At 42.2% G+C, this 26,727-nt stretch overlaps 1 protein-coding gene across 3 annotated transcripts in view; it reads right to left on the bottom strand.

Moving 5' to 3' along the window:
* The window catches only part of erbin (erbb2 interacting protein), an 88,045-nt gene that overhangs the window by 26,338 nt on the left and 34,980 nt on the right, over positions 1-26,727 (bottom strand). For all 3 annotated transcript variants that reach the window (XM_066650401.1, XM_066650402.1, XM_066650403.1), the window contains exons 3-10: positions 15,786-16,045; positions 14,887-15,004; positions 9,542-9,620; positions 8,546-8,635; positions 6,998-7,054; positions 2,599-2,662; positions 2,070-2,144; positions 633-777 (exon numbers count right to left, since the gene is read on the bottom strand). In XM_066650401.1, coding sequence (XP_066506498.1) covers positions 633-777; positions 2,070-2,144; positions 2,599-2,662; positions 6,998-7,054; positions 8,546-8,635; positions 9,542-9,620; positions 14,887-15,004; positions 15,786-15,974 — 817 coding nt within the window. In that variant the 5' untranslated portion in view covers positions 15,975-16,045. The remainder of the gene's footprint in view (positions 1-632; positions 778-2,069; positions 2,145-2,598; positions 2,663-6,997; positions 7,055-8,545; positions 8,636-9,541; positions 9,621-14,886; positions 15,005-15,785; positions 16,046-26,727) is intronic.

Genomic DNA, 26,727 nt, shown 5'->3' with positions numbered 1-26,727 from the left:
CATTTGATAATGATGTGTTCCTATTACAGCTCCAGCTCCTTTTCAGCACAGTGCAGTACAACAATAGAGGACAGGCCATCGTGACACAAACACACAATCACTGGTGCTCCAGCCAAGGGAGACACTTCAGGCACAGACACACACACACACACACACACACACACACACACACACACACACACACACACACGTGTTTGTGTGTGGTATACAGATTCTCAGTGTGTGTACAGATCTGTAGATAAGACTGCTCATGCACCTGAACATAGAAGAATGAAAGATAAACAGCAGCAAAAACAACAAAAACAAATGCATGTAGACAAACAGTCAGCTGTGTACCATTCCAACATCTGCAGAAAAAAATCAGGGCAAAATAAGATCAAATGCCTATTGACTGACGATGTTCATTACATTTTGAACACTTTTATATATATATTTTGACATAATTTAGCATTTCAATTATAAAATTATACAGTTCCTTGTCCAAGACACGTGTGTGTGTGTGTGTGTGTGTTTGTTTTTGGTTTGTGGATATATTCATTCACTTGACATGGACTTCTTGAAATCCTCAATGTACTCAATTAAGGCTTATATAAAGAATCAAGCAAAGATGTACAGTGTGTGTGTGTGTGTACCTATAGAGTTGGGGAGCTGTGTGAGGGCGTTGTTGGACAACAGCAGGTCTTGAAGGTTCTCACAGCCGTTGATTTGTTCATCCACCTGCTCCAAGTTGTTCTTGGACACGTCCAGATAGGTCAGCTGCTTCAGCGCTCCAATCATCTGGTTGGCAAAAAAAAAACACATCACTCACAGCTCATGCACAGCACAGGGGAGCAAAACCAATCTGTGTGGCATTCATCAATATCAGGCCTTTCCAAATCAGGTCATTCTTTAACTTGGGTTCCTTGACGGTACACTGTGTGGTTTAGCTTCTCTGGTGAGGAGCCGTACTTATCTTCATTGAGAAAATGACCAAAATTATATTGGTCACTGGACTGATTGTGATTCCTTCACATCTATGGCTAATGGCTAATTCTATTTTCCCTTCTTCCCGTTCACCTAAAGCCCACAAGGACAATATTGCAAAATCAGTGCAGGACAATTGGTGACCCTCATCTCACCATCTACTGTGGAAAAGGGCACAAAGTGCTGGAATTGCAATACAGCACAACTCTTATAGAGGACACAGGGGTCTCAACCAATTACCACCACCTCCCCCACCCTCACCCCCATGTCGCAATCAGAGCTTGTGTGTGTTGGAGCACGTGTGTGAGAGAGGGAGACACACACACACACACACACAGACACACACCATCCTTGACGCTGATTAATCTCAGTCAGTGTGAGCTGCTCTCCTGGGTGCTCTGTTAAGAAGCTTAATCAAAAGCGCTAATAACGAGGGGGAAATTGAATTCCACAAAAGTAGGAACACACGGGCAGCAAGGCTGGGGAGCAGAGGGCACTAACACTTCATGTCCAGGCCATTTCTGCCTCTCGCAAGAATGGTACACAGTGGGGTGTATGTCAGATGTGACAAGGTGTGCCTCCTGAATTGACCTTGGGTCTTTGCAAATGGACCATTTTTGATTCCTCTTTCTTTTCTCTCTCTCTCTCTCTCTCTCTCTAGGACATTCGGCAATGTGCTAATCCTAATCCAACAGGCCAGACTGCAATTACTGTCAGTTTGGCTAAGCACTAGCTACAGTGAGCTAATGCCTTAATTACGACCCATTTAAAACAAGCTGGCAATTTGGGGTGAAAGTGCGCTCAATTGGGATCGAAGCAAACTTTCACTCACACTCAACGCTGGCATTTTAAACTCCATTTGGTCAATAAGTACCTCTCAATGGATTGCTCTTACTGATGAATTCGGAGGGTGTCATGACCCTGAGTCACAGTCTCATTCAGGTAGAAAATGGGCAAATACATTGCGACCCACTGTACAGGTGAACTAATAGAGCGAGGAACAGAGGACACACAGAGCTATGATTACACTGAAGAGAAACTGAGAGAGGAGACAGAGACACAGGAGCAGATATGAATGATAGAGGCAAAACAAAAAACTTCCTCACCCCCGGTAAAACTGTGAGCTTGTTTCCATCCATCCACAGCTCCTTTATTCCTGTAAGCTGTTCCAAAACCTCAGGCTGGAGAGAGAGAGAGGGAGAAATAAGGAGAGGAGAGAGAGAGAGACAGAGAGAGAAAGAAGGAGAGGAGAGAGAGAGAGAGAGAGAGAGAGAAAGAAGGAGAGGAGAGAGAGAGAGAGAGAGAGAGAGAGAAAGAAGGAGAGGAGAGAGAGAGAAAGAGAAAGAAGGAGAGAGAGAGAAAGAAAGAAGGAGAGGAGAGAGAGAGAAAGAAGGAGAGGAGAGAGAAGGAGAGGAGAGAGAGAATATTATGAAATTTCCAAAATCATCTAAAATCTGATCTGGACACAGTAAAGGTCACTGGAGAAGCTAAAGATTACTGTTTCTAAATGCCATTTAATCATTTTAACCAAAGAGGCTTTAATGGCATGGCTATATTAAATTACGGTGATTCAGATCTGTCTGTCTGTCAGTCTGTCTGTCTGTCTGAAAGATAAATGAGCAGGAGGACACTGACCACTTCTGTGAACTCGTTACTCCCCAGGTCCAAACGTTCCATCTGTGTCAGCTTATGCATACTTCTGGAAACACACACAAATACACATACATTAACCAACAACTCTGTCATCAAATTCTTCAAATTACATCCCAATGGTCGAACACCATTAAATAAAAGTGTTTGACCACCTTTAAAAGTTACATAGTGCAGTTTCTGCAGTGCTGAGCCTACAGTAGCAACAACAGGGGCTCTGTTCTCAGTGATAGGGTACAGTGAAGCATCACAGTGATTTTGAAGCTGTAATTTTAAGTTAGAAATACTACCTAGTGGTGCTTTAATAATAATATATGTAAATGAGATCTGTTCTGATTGGTTGCCTTCTTCTGGTCCTTATTCAGTTCAGTTTTGGCATAAAATGTATAACTTTAATAGGACTGAACTGAAGTAGTCTGAAAAATGTCAATAAATGATGAATGTAAACATCTAGGTTTTGACTTGACTATTTGAAAACTATTTTTAGAGCTTCATTTCCATACACGGACTGCACGAACAATGTTTACATGCAAATTCCCCATGACCTGAACTCAGAGAAATGAGTATACCACTTTGTAGTGTACAATGGTGAGTGTGTTTTTGTAATACTTGTTGCTGTTAGAGGTCGTTTAACCATGTGTACTGCTCCTGTCCCACCACATCAAAACATGCACATAGACACAAACACTGATCAGCCATAACATGAACACCACCTTCTTTCTTCACTCACCGTACATTCTCTAAGCTCCACAGAGCAGAAAGGAGCCATATGTTAAAGTATGCAGATCAACAGATTGACTACAATCTATAGAACTACAAAGTGTTCAGTGGAGCTGACAGAATAGACAGTGGCGGGGGGGATAAAAGACATTTATTTCATAAGTAGGTATGACCCCTCTGATTTTCATTTGGCCTGTTATATCACTGCTGGAAAGTCTCAGTATAGTGTATACAGTCCTTAGCCTGCTGCAGTGTAATATAGGAGTGTGTGGGAACACAATACATCTCAATGCAGTACAGGAGTGCATTGTACAAGGTGAGATTCACAACAAAAGAAAAGTGTCATATCACACGCTGAAACTTTCATTTTTTCATCTTAAACCAAGAATTTCTATCAAACCTGCACCATATGGAAACAAGTTAATTACCGAGCTCAGCTACTTCAACGTCTGCCCATTGCGAACACAGAAGCTCAATTGTGCACAGACACGAAATTAAATGGGATGCTCTGGAGCATTTATACAATCCTAAAACCACCACGCTCAATGCCAAGTGTCGACTATAGGATTATAAAGCCTCCCATAAATGGGCTATGAAGCAGTGTAACTGTGTTCTACAAAGTGATGAAGAGTTGGAAGGAAGGGAAAGAGAAAGCAGCTTTAAAAACTGGAACTGGGCAAGAACTGAAAACCCTTTTAGAAACTTGTCGTCATAATCATAAAGGTTTACAAAAAATTATCTGATACAAAATGATCTGATCAACAATTCGGTTTGCTTCCTTTATGCCACAAATATAACCCCTGTCTAATTCTACTGTAATATTACATTTACCTTGAGAACATTCATTCATCCATTATCTGTAACCCTTATCCTGTTCAGGGTCGCGGTGGGTCCAGAGCCTACCTGGAATCATCGGGTGCAAGGCAGGAATACACCCTGGAGGGGGCGCCAGTCCTTCACAGGGCAACACACACTCACACCTACAGACACTTTTGAGTCGCCAATCCACCTACCAACGTGTGTTTTTGGACTGTGGGAGGACACCGGAGCACCCGGAGGAAACCCACACAGACACAGGGAGAACACACCACACTCCTCACAGACAGTCACCTGGAGGAAACCCACGCAGACACAGGGAGAACACACCATACTCCTCACAGACAGTCTTCCGGAGGAAACCCACGCAGACACAGGGAGAACACACCACACTCCTCACAGACAGTCACCCGGAGCGGGAATCGAACACACAACCTCCAGGTCCCTGGAGCTGTGTGACTGTGACACTACATGCTGCGCCACCGTGCCACCCTTGAGAACAATATATATTTAATAATAAATATCTGTATGTTTTTATTTTTACTGATAATGAATTTCTTGACAAGGATATGTGACACTAGAGAAAAGCACCGCCAGTTGAAAGGGAGGCTAAAGGGTGCTTGCATATGAGCTTAAGGTCATCATGCCCAAGGCCTAGCATCACCAAAAAAAGCCTCCAGCACAGGGGTTGTGGAGCAATGGAACCATTCTCAGACGATATCTTTGGGATGAACTGGAGTGGTGTTTGTGATCCACTTGTGCGATATCCCAGGTTAAGAAAACAATAGTCGAAAATTTTACACAATAAACAGTTTGTGGAAAGCTCTAAAATTATTTGACGACTGCATCGCTACACTGACACTGGCTTCTGTAACACTACAAAAAGGCCAGCAAAGCCGGATTTACACTTGTGTACACACACACACGCCTTTGTTCCCCAGTGTTGACATGAAAGCCGCCCGTTTGTTTGCAGGGTGTTTTGCATTTAAAGCTTGTTTGAAGGGAACAAGTTGAGCCACATTTTGGATGTGGGGTGTGAGGCCAAATCCATTCATGCGGCAGTGGCACACATCGGTAAGTGGGAAATCGCTGCGCCACAAAGCGTTATGAAGTGTTAAGCAGAGTGGAATGGAGTGTTTCTAGGTGTTATACTGTGCTTCAGAAAATTATGAGCGTTATGGATTATCAAAGAGAAGATACTGAGACATCTCTGTGATAAATTAAACTAAATATGATGCTATAAAAAGACCCACAGTGCAGTAAACATTTCCAAATAGCCCTGTAGTGGAGTGTAAAAAATGTTATGGTCTGTTACAGAGTGCCAGTCACCCTGCCCTGCCATCCAGTGACTCAGGCTCTGCTGAGAAAGCCACAAACCCTGCAGCATGATCAACTGACCTCATTCTGATCCTCATAAGAACCGGCCACATTGGAGAATCCAGGAAGCTGAGTAAGACCCACACGAGGAACTCCACTAAACTTTGATGGTTAAATTTAGAGCTGTGCGCTCATTAAATGTAGTCAGGCTTTATTAAAGCTGGAGGCTTTCTCTGAACACTCACAGCGCAGAGGGAACATCTGAGACTGGTCAGCGACTCCTGTGATTCGTCAGCCTGCTAATTTGCTAAGCTGTTACATTACAGATGCCAACAGTGTGACAGCTCATGAGCTATCACAGTGTTTATATGGAAATTAGACATAAAATGTAGCCTGCGTTATATACGCACTGCTGTTTTTGTTGGTTTAAGCACGCATATGGTTAATCATTTTCTATATGTTTATGGGATGTGAACAAAATGATGGTAGGAACAAAAGGTTCAGGGTGAGGAAACTGGAGGCATGAAATTTTATCAAACAAACAAACTGTTACTTTACTACAACAGGAAGAGACTGTCTTCCTGTCACTTGTCAATGAGAATACCATGAAGAACATAAAGTGCTTCTAGACCATAACCTAATTCTCCACTACCAAACGTCTCTTTAGCATCTTATTCTTTTGAATAAAGTAGGAATCCAGTACATAAAGCCTTCTGTAAACCTATTTCAGTTCATAATGAGTATACTGTATCAGGAACATGCTTCTATCCCCATAATAGTGATGAACCACAAACCAAAAAACCCACAAAAAAGCAGCAGCTACTGGAAAATTTGCTATTGCAGCCAGGGCAGACTTTGTGTAAACCAAAGGAGAGTTGGACCATGTGGCTTTGATGTGCTACTGTGGCTCTGAATGAGTAGCAGGAGCCACCTGGAGCACTCAACCGCTCTTAAACACACACACAGCTTTTACAGGAGCAAACAGTAACAGGATTATAAAACCCATCACTGCAAGTAAATGCATCTCATGTAAGGCTTGAGAATACGATGTCACAGATCCTACAGAAAGAGGAGAGGAGAGAGAAGGTCAAAGGAAATAAATCCAGATTTGTTTTGGAGTATACTCTTTATGGGACGGTCCCATTTTCTGGGGGCGACTGAACTGTTTTTATGCCTGTAGCTGCATAAAACCATTTCGTACCCTAAACTGATGCTGATCTGTGACACACGGGATTATAAGAGGTCTTTCTGTTGTGTATCAGTACAGAAGCACCACAAGAAAACATTTTTAACTGGAAATAAACTGGTTTTCCTGGGGAAAAATGGCAACTGTTGGACCATGCCTTTAGAGACCAACAAAAAGAAAGAAAAGGGGGTGGGGGGTGGAGCAAGCAGAGCAGTCCTTTCCAAGTTTCTGTCACTGCGATTTCTCTTTGAGGCTCTCTCACCACATCTCAATTAGAGGCAATAAGAATGGTCCTTTGTTCTAATTATTTTCATTATATCACATTAGCGCCAGTGCTGGACTTACTTTGGCAGCATCTTTAACTGGTTCTCCCGGAGCTCCAGGATCTGCAGTTTGGTTAGCCTGAGAACAGTCATGGAAAAGGGAAAAGGAGATTTAAAGTTACACTGCATGTTTTAAAACACCTTTTCATGAACACATTAAGAGGTTTTTGATCATTTTTCTTACAATAACAAAACTGTCAGTTAAGAGGAAAATCCATGAACCAATATAAACATCCATATAAGGCCTTATTCCAACAAGTGTCAGCTGTCATAACACTGTCCAGGCTGAATTAGACTAAAGCAGCCACCGTGACAACTTACGCATCCTGGAATAAGCCTTTACAGATGTAGATAGGCACAGATATGGGTTTATGTAGGTGTCATGTGTTCTTATGAACAAAGTGTTATTGACTTTTCGTTAATCTTGTTTATGGCCTTTCCAAATTATGTACAAGCCAAAATTCACTTAGTAAAAAACTGCCACAGTCTTCAAAACATCTGTGAGAGGGGAAAACGGACTCAAATGGGGGAAAGAGAGGTTTAAAGCAGTGATCTAATTGTACATACATGTACGCCTGTTCATCTGCGCATGTAACTGTGTTTATGTATGTGCATCCTCTTGATTAATGAGCTTTCATCAGACGTCTGCAGAGCAGAGAACTTCCTGCCGCTCTACAAATGATAAGAGCTCATGGAATGCCTGCTGATGTCTTCAAAAACACTCAGGAAGAACTTTCTGGGCTGGTGTCTAACAGCCTGAACAGTGCAGTCTCTCTGTCGGTTTATATTACGTAGCTGTGGGCCCAGTGCTCTCAAACATCATCCAACTGTTCTCCAGAGATACATCTGAATACGACAGCACATTTTCATTTATTCGATTTACTGATCGAGCCCCTGATTAAGCGTGTGTGTTTGTTTGCTTGCGTGTGTGTGTATATATTTGGGATGCGTCATCCATCATCAGACCACACAAATGGTCTTGTGGCTGAATGCCATTAAATCCTAACAAAAATGTTCCAATATCTAGTGCAAAACCTTCCCAGAAGGACAGAGGCCGTTACTGCAGCAAAGAGGGGACAAACTACCTATTGATGACCATGAAATGCATGGATAAGCAGTTGACCACATACTATTAGTCATATAGTGTGGGTTAACAGACCTTTTTTCAAGGATTTTGCAGAGTAAGTGCTTATTTAAACTGCAATTATTTTAATTGTGGTCAGCTTCCCAAATCGTGTGTTTACATAACCAACAGAACATGAATGTGGGTATGGTTTCATCTGCAAATAGAGATTCACGGGTGAAAACAGCAGTATTTCTACCTTGACTTGGTGAAGTAAGCAGCATGAAATGTCTTTGAGCTGTTTCAGTTTGTGAGGAAGCATGATGTATCCAGCCGAACTGGTCACTTAAGGCTTGAACTCTAATAGTTCCATTCAATGAACAAAAATGATCAACCACTAATTGTTACTATTTCTATTGGAAAAAAACAAACAAATGAGACATTTGTATGATCCAATGCCCATGAACTGATATGCATAAAACAAGTGTGTGTGTGTGTCTCTCTGACCTGCCGAAGCTGGCGGGAAGGAACTCTAGGAAGGCATCATTCAGGTAGAGCTGTGTCAGACTGAGCAGCTGTGTGAAACCTTCAGGGAGTCTGTACAAACAACAAAAAACGTAAAATGTAAGAATTTCAAGCAATCAAAGCACATACTGTAATATAGTGTCTTGTGATGGTCCAGAGTATTGCTTACTTTGGACCACTCCACTTTGAGTCATGTAAATATTAATGATTATATAAAATTACTATATAATAATGTTTATGTAATTCTCCAAACAACATTCTGTGATAGAAATCTGAATGAAGAATGATATTCAAATGACAATTTAACTACAGAAAAACTATGTAAAAAGTAATAATAATAAAATATTCTGGACTGCAATGTAAAAGGAACGTCATTATGGAAAGCATTCTCCTGTCTTAGCTCGGGCTTTGTGTGTGTTTATAGAAGTCAGCTTTGGCTCCATTAAAACAAAGCCTGGTGCGATTTCACTGTGTTTCATTCAGTCAGTGTGAACGCCTCCTGCCTGAGCAGGTGGGTCTCGGTCAGTTTCATATAAACGCTACTGTGGTTTGTTTCAAATATGAATTCAATGCGAAGCTAAGGCATCTAAGCAAAAGAAACACAGGACATGAAGTCACAGGGTGCTACATTAAACACACAACGAGGGAGCAGAAACCTTTGGTTTCTTTGACTTATTCAGCAGAGGAATTTCTGCCGCTGCTCTGACTCCTTCATCCATTTTCCCACCTCTTTCTGTTTTTTTTCCCCCCTAAGTCCTAAGAAACTAGGACTTAAATGTAACAATGTATTATTGTCTTGTTGGGAGCAAAAAACTGAACTACAGGTAGAAACAAACCCTTAATGTAGGAGCCCATAGAGTAAGTTATAACTAAATACATAAATAGCCCTCTAAATGTATATTTTCTTAATGCATGATGACAGTCCCTTCAAAATCTCCCCAAATCTTTCTCAATGAGCAGAGGGTGGCTGACACTTACTTGGAAATAGGATTCACACTCGCTTCAACAATGGCCAGGACTTTACAGTTCTTAATGTTTTCTGGAAACTCCTGTATGCCTGAAATAGATCAGAAGTGTGAGAAATTACTTTCATATTCATTTCAAATAAATAAAATCAATGGACACCATTTTAATGTGTGTAAATAAATAGATATATTGTGCAAAAAGGTTACGGTACTGTGCAAAAGTTTTAGGCACCATAAATGAGATTTAAAAAGCTATTTATCTGGGCACTTAGTGTTTATTTGCTTAAGAAAACTAACAAATAACACCCAACATTAGAATAAAACCAAATAACATTACTCCAGTGAGTGTGATAGTGTGTGTGAATGTGTTGGTTTAACTTTTTCCAAATCTCTCCTCGTAGCAGTCCATATTATCATCCAATACCTAGTTTTACCGGTTAATAAATACATCGAAACCTTCCATTGCGAGTGAATCAACTTACGAATTTTCCGAGTCACTCGGTAGAATTTTTTAGGAGTTATGGGTGCATGAGCTAAGCGACCCAGCGAGCACCAGTTTACTTGGTTATCTTGCCACACAAACACCTCTGTCATATCACTGTTTATTGTAGCATTAAATGTTTAGTGAGAAAGTTAAGTTAAGCGCGAAACAAAAGAGCATGAAAACAAAAATTCGCGCAACCTCCTCCGCCAACATCTTCATCTGATCTTCAAGGTAAATACAATTAATAGAAACAGTTTATTTCTTTACATTATCTTTTATTATGTATTTTTTCATATACATTATTTGTTATTTATAAAGTACATTTAAAAACACGTAACAAAAATGGTGTGGTTATCGGGAGGCTGTTACAAATCAATACCATGTCAATTCTCTAATAATTTAAAGTAATGTGTGCTGTTGATTTAACAAATTCATGCAATCGAGGAGAATCTGAACAAAACATTGTCCTTCAAACTCCCTCACACCTACTACTAAAGTTGTATGAGAACAGAACAAAAAATTCCAATGGAAGTCAATGTAAAAAGGTTTTCTTCCGAGTAATTCTGGAGCATTTGTATTGGTCCAATCATCATAAATATTTCACACAAAGTAAAGGACAGCCGCTGTGTTCTAATGATGGAGTCAACTAAAAATTGATAAAAATGGCGCATAAGATATGTTCATCATGTTCCATTAGAAAAATATTAACCAATAGGAGGAGGTATCTTGAGCAGCAGCACATGATCCTAAGATCACTATGCCCAATGCTCCAAGGCAAAGGACTATAAAATCCCCATCATTTAGCTCTACAGCAATGGACCCGTGTTCTCTAAAGTTACAGTGCTCTCTGATTTGCAGCGGCGCTAGTGATTCAAAGCAAATCTTCCTAATGTCAGTACCTGACGTCACTAGTGTTTGCACTTGTGGATGATTGCAATCAAATGTTCACCGCAAGCTAGTGTAAAACCTGAGAAGAGGCTGTGCGGCAAAGAGCGACTAATACCTTTGAGTTCAGAAGATCATTTTTGTCCTGAAGCTTGTGTGAGGTTACTGTTTGTTGAACTGTTTTTCAGATTTAAAGTGAAAGACTTCAGCAGCTTATTTGCGTTTAAGGTGTGTTAGTGCTACACTGCACACTTCCTCTTTCTCTGACCACAGGCCTTCTGCTCTAAAATTAAAGTAATGTAACATCCTCCTCACAGAGACTCTCACGCAGACAGTAAACCACAGGTAAGAAACATAGGGCTCAAAAGTGAGAAAAGAAGAGCTGAAAGAGCATCTGAGCGCCATGTGTCTTCACGGAGCTTATCCTCAACTAAATGAGAGACGAGAGAGAGAGAGAGAGAGAGACGAGAGACAGAGAGAGAGAGAGAGAATATGAAAGAAAAATAAATGTCTAAAAGTGTTGAGACGGCTCAGAGTGGTTACTGCTGTGACGTAATTTACACCCCTTCAGGAAGGAAAGGTTACAAAAATGACAAAACAGACCACAGTCTGAATAGAAATGTGGGGCTTCTCTACTTCCCAAAAATCTACTCAATATCACTGCAGTGAAAATGACATCACAGCCCTGTACCCAGAGCACAGACAGCAGACAAAACAAACACAGGAAGACAATGTGACAATTTTAAACACGCTGGAAAAACACGAACACCGACAGTAACAATCAACTCAGATCTACACATTTAAGCTTAGAAATACTCAGAGGTTTTAAATGTACACTCTCAGAAAACATAATGTACTGTGTAATTATGTTCCCTAACTTGGGGTACAGAATATGAACCCTTCAGGCCACCATCACAGTCACGGCCAAAAGTGAAAATATTTTGTAAAAATGAATTATTGTTGTATAACACTGAAACTTTGAAGCCAATTTTCATTTATTTGATAGTTTTGTATCATCATTATCCAAATGTAGCTCTATATGTCTCCAAATATATAGCAGTATCCATAAACACATAGTAATAGGTCGTTTCCATTGGACAATACATTTGGTACAGTAGACTCAGTCGGTCACAAATCTGAATCAAAAACTATCTGTATCCTGATTGTAACACAGCGGCTTTTAAAGTTTGCGCGGTTATCTGAAGGTTGTGTGTTGGATGAACATTTTTAAATTAAGTTTAGAGTTACCTTCACTCAGTCTTAAAGGCTAAGCACCAGCTCTATGAAAGTGTCAAACAAATAAATACAGTGGAATTTGAGTTCCTAACTTGTGTTTATTGATAGTCAGAAAACATGTTATTTCTTACTAATTGAAGGAATAAGGTTTAAAAGACCGTTGGTCCCCCCCCCCCCCCCAACGGTGTTCGGAAACTCTAATAGGCGTCTTGCCTGTGACGTAGATGGTGGACAACACTCTAGAAGCTGCACTTAATTTAATGCAAAATGACGAAAAGGTGTGTTGTTTTTGGTTGCAATCATTCAATGTACAGTGGGACATCTGCACAAATGGCCCAAAGATCCCAAAATATCCAGAAAATGGACTAAATTTGTTAACTTTAAATGGACACTTTGGAAAGGACCATCCGCTCACTCCGTTATCTGTAGCTCATTTCACTGGCGCTTTTCCAACAATATGGGCATGTAAGGACACCAACGAAAGGTGTTCAAGAGCCTCTGTAACATGGAGGTAAACAGGGTAAGGACACTTACTTCGCCTGTTTTAGTTGGTGTTAGTTAACGTTAGCTTGACTCGCTAAACTCGGTGGCTCAGATTATTCTCGGCTACGTAGCTGCATTACGGAGGTTTATAGTGTCGGATGAATTCGAGTTCGACTTCGATCACATTTACAAGAATAACGGTACCTCTACATTTGAGTTTAGCTTATTGCTAGGCTATTGTCATGAATAATGTTGGTTATTTAGCTAGATACTGTCATAACAGTCAGTCATAATGGTGTTTTACCGCGGCGTTGTTCAGCTGTTGTCCACCAGTGACGTCACGGTTGCGTTCAAGAATTTCCGTAGCGAGCTCGGGTTTGTCCGTCAATTTAATAAAATTGTCAGTTTTAAAGCAAATTAAGCTGCTATTTTCATTTTAATTCATACTTATATCTGTCAGTAACTAAAATAATGTGAAATATTCATGGAGGTCCATTAAGTGGTGCTTAGCCTTTAAGCCATTTTCACATATTAACTCAGGAAAATATCTGGAGAATCAGGTCTGAATATATTCCGGATTTGCCCCTTCATGTATGAAGCGCACAGTTGGAGATTTTCCATGTCAGATGTTGTCTCAGCTGTAAATGTTCTGAACAGTTTAGGCAAGTTTAGTGGCACCTGTGTAGCATGTGCATGAGGTACAGTATGAATTCACTCTGATTCTCCAGAACATTAGGAGCTCTGTTCACACATGGGCTCCAAGGACCACACCTGGCAGGATAATAACCAGGTAATGTCTGCTTCTAATGTTACAGATGTTTGCGTTCACACAAAGCTCCTCCAGGTAATATCGGGAAAATGTCTGTGTTGCTGTGCCTCTCTGAATGGGGCCACAGGTTTCACGGGCACTGATTCTGATGCTGGTGGATTTGTAACTGTATCATGTCACTCCTGACTGTTAAAAAAAAGTGCTAGAACATGCACAAACAATATCTCCAGGCCTGAGGGGGAAACGTTCTGACTCAGTATATCTGTACAACTCCATGCAGGAAAAAGTCAATACTGCGTAAATACTGATCGAGCACCTGCAGTCCTCTGAGCTGAGCACCGAACTAACCAGAATATAACAATCAGAACATTTGAAATGTTTAGATGATGAGGGCAGAAATGGAGGATTTGAATTAAAGTTAAATGATTTGATCAGAAGTGATCACTGATTTCTCATGAGAACAATTTTAAATCCACTTTTATTGGGAATAAAATCATCACCAATCTCTAAAAACTATATAAATATATTTTAAAGCGTTCGTGTTCATTATTTCAGACCAATTGGGACATGTTCCGCTGAATGTTTCCTTATCAGACAAACTGCAATTACGGACACAACGGTATCAATATAAACATCTGCTTATCTACAGCACCTCACTTTTACAGAAGCCTGTATCATTCAGTTGAAAAAGAAACACAGGCATTCACCAAGTCAAGATCATGTGAATTCACTATGACTTTGCATCTAAACGACTCTCTGAATCTCATAATAATGTCTACATAATGAGAAAGTTACTCATAATGATGCCTTGAAATCTCATAATAAACTTTTAATTATGAGACGTTGGGAAATAATGAGATTCTAAGCTATACGTCCTCATTATCCTGACTTACTAAATGGCTTTTATTAAATGGTTTTGGGCTTCCATATTCTTACACTTGTATCTGTAAAGCTCACTGTCAGTTGGCAGCTCCTCCTCCTCTCACTCCTGCTCCATTAGAGGGAGGTGAAAAACTCTGTGGTTAAAGTTTCTCTGAGGGGTCAGGCAGGACTCAGGAGAGGAGGAAAGTGAGAGAAAAGGGAGGGGATAACTGAGAGGATTCAGAGGAAATGGGAGAGGATTGAGAGGAGTGTTCCGAGCAAGTTGGGGCCTGTTCAGCTTTAACAGCTCCAGGAGATCACAGAGAGAAACCTAGAAATCTGAGTGAACGCAGAAAAGTGCTGGAGTTAGCGGTTGTGAATTTGATGTGTGGTGTGGGTGTGTGTGTGTGAGACAGAGACTATTTAACCTGCAATCGTCACAGAGGAATCTGTGTGGAGTTTGGCAGAAATAAGGTCCCTGTTCTCCGCATGTAGTTAATTGTAAAGACATTTCTCTTGGAATATATCCATTTTGTACTCCACATATTAATACGTACGACAAGACAAACAAAGTATAACCGAGAAATGAACGTATAACTGAAAGGACACTGAGGCTAAATGGGTGTTTTCTTCCTCTTACTGTTCTTGCTGATGTCCAGCTCCCTGAGATTGATGAGGCTAGCGATGGCCGGCGGCAGCACAGCGAGGTCGTTGTCTGGCAGACTCAAGCGATGCAGTAACTGGCAGTTAAAGAGTTGCTGTGTAGAGAAAGGAAAAAAGAGACAAAGAGAGAATGAGAAAGAGAAAGAATGGGAATGTCGAGAGGGAGCAAGAGGATAAAAGAAAATTAATAAATCAGAAAATAAGAATGAAGAAAGAAGAAAAGGTTGATACACAAAAAGAAAGAGAGAGACAAAAGTTGGGAGGACGTTATTTTCACAGTATGTAGTTTACAATTGATTACAATGATCATCATAGTGAAATATCTGACTCTGAACACTGAACAGAAGGCAAGCATCAAGCCCACTACAGAGAATCTTCAGTGCTGCCAGCTGCCATGGTGATAGCACTGCGCTCTTATATACAGGTGCAGTCTCGAGATTATGTGGACAGCAATAACGCAGAGAGAGAAGTGCACCAGAAAGATGTCTGGCACAACCTGACCACTATATGCTTCTTTTACGATATAATTAGTCACACACAATTAGCATATGTCTGTCTATCTTTAGGCATTTGACTGCTATGAAAAATAAAAGTTGTTGCCTGTTGCCTCAAAAAGAAGAAGCTGCCCTAAATCTTTAAACATAATTGTACATTATCTACGACAGACCCTGTGGTCTGGTTCTGGATTTAATTTTAAGTTGTTATAATGAAACAGTTGGTAGTGATTATATTTCTCATGATTGTAGTTTTTTTTCCCTTTCATTAAACTGCGTTAGGCTGCGAGTCCGGTGTGATGTTCTGTGCCCTATCATAAATGGACTGTGACACATTTCTGTACTGAATAAAGAAAGAGGCTCTACCGATCTAGACACGTACTTTTGGAAGCTCCTCGATCTGGTTGGCGTCCAGGTACAGTTCCTCCAGGGTCTTCTCGAAGCCGAAGATCTCTTTGGGCACCTGCTCCAGGCTGCAGTGGGAGTAGTCCAGCGAGGTGACCGTCTCCTCCTCCCCCCTCAAACACCGGCATGGCACTAGCCGCACCAATAAACTCCGCTTAGAGCTCATCCTCACACACGCACACACTCATACACTCACCCACACACACACACACACACACACCAGCAGCACCTCAGACTCTGCAGGAAGACAAAGAGAAACACAAATTATAAGCTTTAAAAATCAATAGTGGCCTTAAATCTGAAACTATGCTTGTTCTATGCTGATAGAAATGTACAGTGGCTACAAAATGTACAAAATGGTCACATGGACTAGATTTTACAGTTCACTTCCAGATTCAAAGTGTTTGAGACTCATTACTCTTAGTTATTGCATGCAGTGACGCAAGTAACAAGCCTTTGTGATCAGATCAGTGGGAGTGTTCCGCTCTTTCAAAATAAAAACGCATCCGTGCTGGACAGAAACAAGTGCTGTCAGTGCACATATGTGGATAAAGACACCAACCCCCACCCCTCACCACAGACACTACACACAAACCCTTCAGCCCTTCCCCTGGCTGGGCATCCGCCTGTGTGAAGAATGTCAGAGAGCACTCCAATCTGCATTTAGATAACTATTCAGATGGAGTCCACGGCTAACGCAGCTCAGGATGATGCATGAGGCCGAAGCTAATCACCATCATCAGTTGTTTACTGGGCTGCTGCTGTGGCAATGGAAGAACCATTAAAGCACCGCAAAGCTATTCATATTGTATAATGCTTGGGTGGGAGGAGAAAAAAAAAATCTGTTGTTCAATAGAAAAACAGTATTTCGTCGCTGTACAAGGACAAAGTCATTACATATATGTAAAAATTAATGAATAAAATATGATTTTTACTTGCTATAGGTATCAGTGTAAGGCACATGGAGCATTCTCTTGCAACACAGTTTGAAAAGAATGACTTGATCAGGGAGGTACAATGAGGGCGGCCATGTTGGAATTAGACTTCCAAACAGAACATTTTGTGGTTGCAGGCAACAACAACAAAAACAATAGACCAACCAGAGTGAACAGACCACTGTACTTATGGAACACAACAACTAGACATTTTATCAAACGCAGTAAAAACTGCGTGGATTTCCTCCGGGTGACTGTCTGTGAGGAGTGTGGTGTGTTCTCCCTGTGTCTGCGTGGGTTTCCCAGGGTGACTGTCTGTGAGGAGTGTGGTGTGTTCTCTCTGTCTGCATGGGTTTCCTCCGAGTGACTGTCTGTGAGGAGTGTGGTGTGTTCTCCCTGTGTCTGCGTGGGTTTCCCAGGGTGACTGTCTGTGAGGAGTGTGGTGTGTTCTACTTGTGTCTGCGTGGGTTTCCTCCGGGTGACTGTCTGTGAGGAGTGTGGTGTGTTCTCCCTGTGTCTGCGTGGGTTTCCCAGGGTGACTGTCTGTGAGGAGTGTGGTGTGTTCTCTCTGTCTGCATGGGTTTCCTCCGAGTGACTGTCTGTGAGGAGTGTGGTGTGTTCTCCCTGTGTCTGCGTGGGTTTCCCAGGGTGACTGTCTGTGAGGAGTGTGGTGTGTTCTACTTGTGTCTGCGTGGGTTTCCTCCGGGTGACTGTCTGTGAGGAGTGTGGTGTGTTCTCTCTGTCTGCATGGGTTTCCTCCGAGTGACTGTCTGTGAGGAGTGTGGTGTGTTCTCCCTGTGTCTGCGTGGGTTTCCTCCGGGTGACTGTCTGTGAGGAGTGTGGTGTGTTCTACTTGTGTCTGCGTGGGTTTCCACCGGGTGACTGTCTGTGAGGAGTGTGGTGTGTTCTCCCTGTGTCCGCGTGGGTTTCCTCCGAGTGACTGTCTGTGAGGAGTGTGGTGTGTTCTCCCTGTGTCCGCGTGGGTTTCCTCCGAGTGACTGTCTGTGAGGAGTGTGGTGTGTTATCCCTGTGTCTGCGTGGGTTTCCTCCGGGTGCTCCGGTATCCTCCCACAGTCCAAAAACACACGCTGGTAAGTGGATTGGCGACTCAAAAAGTGTCCGTAGGTGTGAGTGAATGTGTGTGTTGCTCTGTGAAGGACTGGCACCCCCTCCAGGGTGTGTTCCAGGTAGGCTCTGGACCCAGTGGTTACAGATAATGAATGAATGAATGAATCCTGGATACAGAGCTCACACTGGTATTCTGGGGAGAAATAATGTGCTGTAAAAACAAGGCCATTCCCAGGAAATCCATGGCTATTTCAGCAGGACAACACCAGGCCTCATTCTGCACAGGTTACATCAGTGTGACTACGCAGACACAGAGTGTGTGCGCTTGACTGTCCTGCTCACATCCAGCATCTCTATCCTGCTGAATATGTATTGTGCACCAGGTAGAGGAGAATCAGATGACGGTGACCACAGTGTGGTTGAGAAATCTTGCATGCAGTAGGAATGGGCAAAACATCCACTTATCCATTTGCAAAACTGCAATAATTACTATCTTCATTTCCCAAAGGATTAATTAAGTGTAATTAATGTGATGTGACACAGTTGTTAACATGCCTGTGCCCCATCTTTTTTTTTTTTTTTCCGTTGTTGCATGCATCAATTTCTACATTTGATTTAACAAACAAAATTAATTTCATCATTTGAATTTACAAAGATAACTTTTTTTTAGCATTTTTAACAAGTATTAAACAGTTTAGGGGCAGGAGGTTCGCTGGAGGAAATGCTGGTGGGGGGGGGGCCCATCTTACGGTCTGCAACCATTTAGGTTAAGTCAAGATGATGTCATCTTTTGAAGTATTTGAAATGTTTTTAATCAGACATACACCACAGAGCTGACATAAAAAAACGACATGGTTTTTAAAGTTATAGTGTGGCTTTAAGGGAGGAAGAAGGAATGAAATCCCACCTCGGTTTATCACAGACTTATGACGAGTCTGTTAAGATATCTCAGGTTTGTTCATAGCTAGTTCCTTTACAAACTCCTCACAGAGAGCAAATGAGATAAATAAATTAATATCTAAACTTAATTGGACTGGTTTTCTTTTTCCCTTTATCAACAACTATTGCTCTTGCTAATCAAAAACACTGACAAAAATAATTCATATAAAATGAGACAGAGCTTAAGAAGGTGGGGGTGGTCTGCAAAGTCACCCCTCAGACGTTATACAGCCTTCCATGGCCAAGAGCACAGCCCTCTGTCTCCTTCATCACTCAGCATGCTGCTAGCTAATGCGGGCACAGAGTAGCTGACAGAACAGAATTAGAGCTCACCTCCAAGGCTGTTTCAGCTTTAAAAATCTGTTAAATAAGAGCTGTCAATAATAAGCCAGTACATGTCACTAAATCCGCTGGAGAAATACCTTTAGCAGTGTTAGCATTTGGACTGTCCTTTTCAGGTGTCGGTCAGTAGGACAGTAAGAATGTGAAGGCAGTGGGACAGAATGAGGCACTATCAATGAAAATCTTGTGGACGAAGTATGGAGAATGTGACCTTTTCTCCCCCTCAATGGCAGACAGAAAGCAGTGTGTCTGTGTGCGTGTGCGTTTGAGTTTGTGTACGAGTCTGTGTGTGTGTTACAAGGCCACCAGAGGACAATAAACAGTCAGCCAGTTATTTCTTTTGACAGATTTTTCAATGGCCTATGAATAAAAGCCCTTAGTGTTCTGCACATAGCTGCTCATAAATGTAGGCACGTGTTGTAAATACAGTACAATCCCATGTTAAGCACCGCTAGTGTTGCTTCTATGTTTAAGAATTAGCTACAATGAGTAGCTAGAACAGAGCCTCAGCTTATCAGCTGTAATAAAAACACACAGTGGGGGTCATCTCTCACACACACACAGAGAGAGTGAAATGGGTGTGCCGGCTCCCAAGGCCAGCGGATTTACCGAAGGTGGAGTCCATCTCAGGCCACAAAACAGACGCCCTGTCCACACATATATTCATCCAGACAAGAATGCAAACCCACACCAAATGCTGAAATTAGCATGCCAGCCCAGTAGAGGGCGATAGCACCTGATACAATGCGATATCAAAACACAGAACACTGAATATAAAGTGTTATACCTCATCCCGAGTCTCTGCTAATGGTAAGGTTTGTACCTTCAGAGCTATGCATTTATAAGAACTGACAACTGCAGTGAAATGTATGAAAAAGGCTAAATTTACCTGCAAACCTGTCATTAATCCACAAATCGCAGAGAAAACAGAACTAACCAAGTTCTAGTATCCGGAACACACTGGAACAGACAGACGAGGCTCAAAAAGTGCGACATCAGCATTTTCAGAAAGGTCTGTTTTGCCCATAAACATGACATCACTGAAAACAGAGTCTTCAAAAATCACCTTGGGGAGCGTTTTGGAAAAGCTCAGTGACCTACAATGCCGTTTTCATGAGGAAGCGAGGCCAAAATGCAGACAAACCCCCAGATGTGTGGACAGGGCCTGAAAATGAAATCAGATTTATGCTTTTTTCTCCCCCACTGTCTATCAGTTAAGACAAGTTTGCGGTGTGAATTTCCTTGTTTAGATTAGCTACATATGCTTTCTAACACTCAGTCAATGTGGGAAAGGGGGGTTTGTGTAAAGCACAGATTTGGGGAACCGTCAGTTTAAATTCTTTAAACACAACTCAATTTATAAAGAATGATCTTTCCATATTTTGATTCAAGACTTCCTTCTACCAGGAGGTAAGGGTAAAATTAATCTTAACATTATAGTGAATGATAATCCATTCATTCATTCATTATCTGTAACCCTTATCCAGTTCAGGGTCGCGGTGGGTCCAGAGCCTACCTGGAATTATTGGGCGGAAGGTGGGAATACACCCTGGAGGGGGCGCCAGTCCTTCACAGGGCAACACACACTCACACATTCACTCACACACTCACACCTACGGACACTTTTGAGTAGCCAATCCACCTACCAACGTGTGTTTTTGGACTGTGGGAGGAAACCCACGCAGACACAGGGAGAACACACACCACACTTCTCACAGATAGTCACCCGGAGGAAACTCACACAGACACAGGGAGAACACACCACACTCCTCACAGACAGTCACCCGGAGGAAACCCACGCGGACACAGAGAGAACACACCACACTCCTCACAGACAGTCACCCGGAGGAAACCCACGCAGACACAGGGAGAACACACCACACTCCTCACAGACAGTCACCCAGAGCGGGAATCAAAGCCACAACCACCAGTTCCCTGGAGCTGTGTGACTGTGAGACTACCTGCTGCGCCACCGTGCCGCCCTATAGTTAATGATAATGTTTATATTATTTTATTATATGAGTTTCCAGAGATTTAGTAAAGAAATATATTCATTAAGAACCAAAAAGTATTAGTGAGTAAACTATAAAACTATATATATTTATTTATTATTCTTGCTGATATTATCATTATTGGAATTTGGCTTCCGATACTGGTTGAGCCCTAGGGAGCGGTTTGAGAGAATCGTCATTCTACATACCTACTGAAGAATTTCCGGTTTATCAGAGATATGCAAATCACACGCAGTGCTGCCCTGTAACTAATGTTCTAGAGGATCCATTAAAGGGCAACTCTATCACTCAGAAAGTCCTATGAGGGGAAAAAAAAGGGTGTACTGATTCATATAAATGTGTGTGACACAACACGGGTGACTGCTGGAGTGCGACTGTGAGAGTTATGCAGCCCAACAGGCAAAAAATAATCAACACCACATGGAAACTGTCTCTGCATTCAGCCATATTTTCTCTCACACACACACACACACACACACACACACACACACACACACACACACACACACACACACACACACACACACACACACACACACACACACACACACACACACACACACACACACACACACACACACACACACACACACACACACACACACACACACACACACACACACACACACACACACACACACACACACACGGCCTCTTCCTGTAACCTCACACAGAAACATGTGATCAGCAGTCATGGTTTTATAAAGACTCCTGCACTAGAAATGTGAGACACACACACACACACCACCCAGCAAATGTTTAAGGCATCTTAAAATTAACTTAAGCTGATGGCAGCTGATATTTATGAATAAAATACAGGCAGACCATAAGTAAGGGAATAAATGCAAGATTGTGGGAGTGCCTGGCTCTGTGAAACACAAACAAACACATACGTTTATACACACTGAGACTGTGGGAGCGCAATGCTGTGTGTGAGAGTTTTGTCCCTCTCTACATCCGGAAAACTCTTCCCATCAGACAGCCCACAACACCCTTGGGTCACTGCCGTTGCCATAGCAATGACTGGCCTGCCAGTAAGTGCATGGCTGCATTTGCAATAAGGCAAAAGGGACAGAAAGCAAGTCTGCTGCCCACTGGACCGGTCAAAATACCTCCACTGAACAAAATAACATGGACAAAAATATGTGGACCCCTATTCATTCAGAACGTCTTCTATAATTAGGGCTATTAACAGACAGTTTGCCGCTCTTTGTTGCAGTAACAGCTTTTAAACTTTTGGCCAGGATTTAGTGTACACACCGGAACATTTCTGTGAGGATTTGGTGACATTCAGGCATGAATAACCAATAACAGAGATCTGGGACAGATTCTTGACATTCAGTCCTGGTCACAGACAACACTCAAACTCACCTCAAAATGTAGAGCACTGCATCACCCAAGGGAATGCAGCTCCACTGCCCGTGACTAGGGGCTTTATACCCTCCAATTTAATGTCTACGTCTGTAAGTTATTAAAACGCTGTCTAAAATCTTTAACAAAGTTTAGCTCCATGCATTAGCTCGAATGCTGAACAAAAACACTCCATATCTTCGGTTAAATTACATAATGAAAGTATGTGTTGGGTAACCCAGAAACAAACTTGAGGTGCTAGGAAGGAGGTTTTTTTCCTTACCACAAAATGCAGAGTGCCACTGAAGCACTGACGTCAATAGCATACTTACAGAGCGTTATTTAGCCGGCCAATGAGCAGACTGCATTTAAAAATATACATGCCAGCTTCCTCATAGATGCTGATATGAAGTAGCAAAATTGGGTTAGAATACTCACAATTATTGACACAAATTTGGCTGGTAACTAAGAGTGTTTAATTACAATTAATTCATTAAAAATACTTGATTAAAGTCAGATACAAATGTTTTGCAGATGTTTGAATCAATAAGTGAAAGTGAACACAAGTGCACTTCCTCCACAGTAAATACAGCCCTTCACGACAAAGCAAACTAACTATTCACTTCTCATGGAATTTAACTGATTGGGGAGGGGGTAAATGAATAAAAATAAACAGAAGTCACGCATCAAAACAGAGATTCCCAGAGTTGGGGGTGCAGAGCTATAGCTGGGGGCAATGGCAATTTTAATAATATCACTATAAATACCAAGGGGGGACTGCAGAAAAAACAGAATCCACTGCGTTAAAATTTGCCAGTAACTCCCACCAATATCTAGTTTGTTAATTTGCTTAATTTGCCCCCCCCCCCCCCCCCACACACACACACACAAACCCCACCCCCTTATATTTAACACAGTCATTTGCATATGACTGTAGTTGTTACTACAATCATATGCAAATGATTGTATCAAATTGCTGCCTTATGCCAATGATTTTTACAGCCATATTTGTCTGTGTACACCAAAGGGCACAGAGTACATCGACACTAATCCCAACTAAACTGATGAGAGTCAACAGAACTGTATTTATTTAAAAAAAAAAAAAGGTCTCAGAGCGCTCATTGTTGTGCCACTGCATTCCTTTGCCCAGAGAGTTATCACAACAATAAATCCACACTAACATTTCTATCAAACTCAGCCCTTGGGCTTCAGAGTTGATCCCACACAGCCATGCGGAGGAGCAGGAAGTTACAGCAGGAAATAGAATCGCAGCACAAAGACCTTCACAGGAGAATTAGCTTTGTGTAGAGCAGTGGCCTTTACGGACCATTGCACACACCTAGTTTCTGTGTGAAATGGAAGAACATGCTCAGGTGAGCTGGTAGGGGGCATGAAGCCACAGTTCTGAGAATATAAGCATAAAGTTATTTATTTGGCACCAGGTTCTGAGCTGGGCTTGGGTTGCATCAGCGTTCCTGACTCTGAAGATCAAGACGAAATCTGCTGGACCCTCCGGGGCTCAGCGCGGCCCGCTGGGAGCTCACTGACCCATTTCACACAGCTCAGTGCGCCTGTGCTGAGAACCAATTAGACAACACTCACTTTTTAAGCACCGTTCTGCCCCCCCCCTTATCTCTTGGAACAGGAAGTGCCACTTTCAGTCTTTCAGTCAAAAGTCACCCTCTCTCTACTTCACACAGGTTTCAGTTTCTCTGAAAAAAGACAAGTGTAAACATGCAACAACCTATTCTAAAACTTCCAAGTAAGTGCAGTGATCTGACAGAGCACAATGACAAATAAAGGGGATGATATGGCAAATCGCATGTTGGAGGGGGCATAATGTGGGAAGGGAAGAGAGAGAGAAAATAATTTCACTGAGCACATTAATTTGGGGATCTGAAACCTGTACCAATCCACCAACTGAAATCCCCAGTGTTTTTTGTGCTCTGTCTAAAATCATGGGTTAAAATGAGGCTTTCTGAATGTGTGCTGCATTTTACACAGAGTGCAGACACTTTAGAGTCATCCTGAGGCTCTAATCACAGCAGTGGACCTGCATAGGTAACAAAGACAAGAGTAGTGATAAAGAGAACTGAACAAAAAATGAAGAAAAGGAGAATTGAGAAGAAAGAGAACAGAGTAAAAATGGCTAAAAAAAAAAAAAAAGGTTAATCTGAGCTGTGGCTCATCTTCATTTATAGGAACAGGTGTTGAAACTGGCTGCTCTGAACAGAACTGTTTACACGGTGGGGGAATGCAGTTGTGATCTTATGGTGCTTTTCCACCACATGGGTCTGGCTCGACACGGCTCAGCTCGCTTAAAGAAAGGCAGGGCTCCCCCGCAAAAAGGAGCCGGCGATGTCGAAAAACCCTGTCTCTAACAGGAAACACTGGCTTTGAAAACCACAACAACAAGTTAGGCACAAGTTAGGCGCTGTTAACCCATTGTGTATTCGCATGTTGTTATTGTTTTCTGGACTGAAAACGGCCCAGTTGTCACATATCAGTTTTACCAGTTGCAAGGTCGGCTTTTCCCTAGGGCTGGGTAATTAATTGAAAATTAAATCAGGATCGACCTTCAGAATTTCTTATCGACATGATCATGTCTATACTGATTATTTTCATTCATTCATTCATTGTCTGTAACCCTTATCAAGTTCAGGTTCGCAGTGGGTCCAGAGCCTACCTGGAATCATTGGACGCAAGGCGGGAATACACGCCAGTCCTTCACAGGGCAACACACACACACACATTCACTCACACCTACGGACACTTTAGAGACGCCAATCCACCTACCAACGTGTGTTTTTGGACTGTGGGAGGAAACTGGAGCACCCCGGAGGAAACCCACGCAGGGAGAACACACCAACTCCTCACACACAGTGACCCGGAGGAAACCCACGCAGACACGGGGAGAACACACCACAGTCCTCACAGACAGTCACCCGGAGTGGGAATCGAACCCACAAACTCCAGGCCCCTGGAGCTGTGTGACTGCGACACTACCTGCTGCACCACCGTGCCGCCCTACTAGTCACCTGATTCTGCCCCCATCTGCCACATGGAAGCAACCTAACCTCCGAGGCAGACCGAGCAGCTGGTACCACAGAAAAAAACAATGTCTGTGGTTTGGACGTGCTGTGTTTGACTATAATTAAGATGGCACTGAACAAATGTAAATGCTGAGAAAAAACAAGAGCTGAACAAGCTCCCAGCAACAATATAAAAACAATATAATTGTTCATTAATCATGATCGTGATAAAATGCTAAATTAATCGTGATATTGATTTGCACTCATATTGCCCAGCACTACATTTCACTGGAAATTTGTGCCTGCTATCGACCCAAAGAGCCTATAAAACTCTTCAAAACACCTCAAGGTAAAAATGCTAGCTGCCATGTGAACCCATTAAAAATAAATGTGCAAGCTGCTGTAATTTTAGAGATTTTTCAAGTGGTGGTTTGTGCTGGATTTGAATGAGCTCTGCATTTCGTGGTGATTGACATGGCTCTGGCCAATCAGAGCTCTGCTGGGTTTATACATCACCATTTACTTGGCACGGTTGGAACCCGGAGTGAGCTGGAACTGAAAACTCGCCCGGTTCCAGGGACCAGGACCAGATTTGGCCAGTAGACAAGCAAAAGAGCCGTGTCGGGTCGAGTTGTGTAGGTTCCATGCAGTGGAAAAGTGCCGTTAGATCCTTGAGGTCTTTTTCAATCTAATGATAGGCCTCAAACAAAAAACAACAAAAAAAAACAACAACAAATCTATCAAACTGAAATGTACCATATCACAATATCACATATGAGTGGAAAATGTAGTGTCAGAGGAAGCATGAGAGCCTTGGTAAAACGATTTGTGAAAACGTCTAAATAAAGCCTGGTCATGCTGTCAATTTTGAGTTTCTTCTTTACATATTAAAGCGGAAAGAGTGAGAGAATATTTTAAAGAGTGTTTCCCAGATATTCTGTCCTTAATTCTGCTGTGACAGCATCATCCCAGCAAGCCCCACTGTAGTCCCCATACTCCTGAGAAGGGTAGAAGTGGCTGGAACAGCGTCAGTTTCTATCGTTGGTGCTGTTATTTATAGGAGGCACTGGCTAGGATAACATGGCAGAGTGGGATTAGCATGAAACGACTCCAGCGAGGAGCCGTTTGATCCACACTGCACCGCAGCCTGCTGGAGGAATGCGGGAGAAAGATGTGGAAACTGGAGAATTAGGCCAAGCTTTGGGGGTGGGGGGGCTGGGGATCCAAAATAGAAGACAAGA

The sequence above is a fragment of the Hoplias malabaricus genome, chromosome 18 (genome assembly GCF_029633855.1).
Source record: "Hoplias malabaricus isolate fHopMal1 chromosome 18, fHopMal1.hap1, whole genome shotgun sequence".
In the NCBI taxonomy this organism is placed as follows: domain Eukaryota; kingdom Metazoa; phylum Chordata; class Actinopteri; order Characiformes; family Erythrinidae; genus Hoplias; species Hoplias malabaricus.
This window is presented reverse-complemented; position numbering and strand designations above follow the sequence as displayed.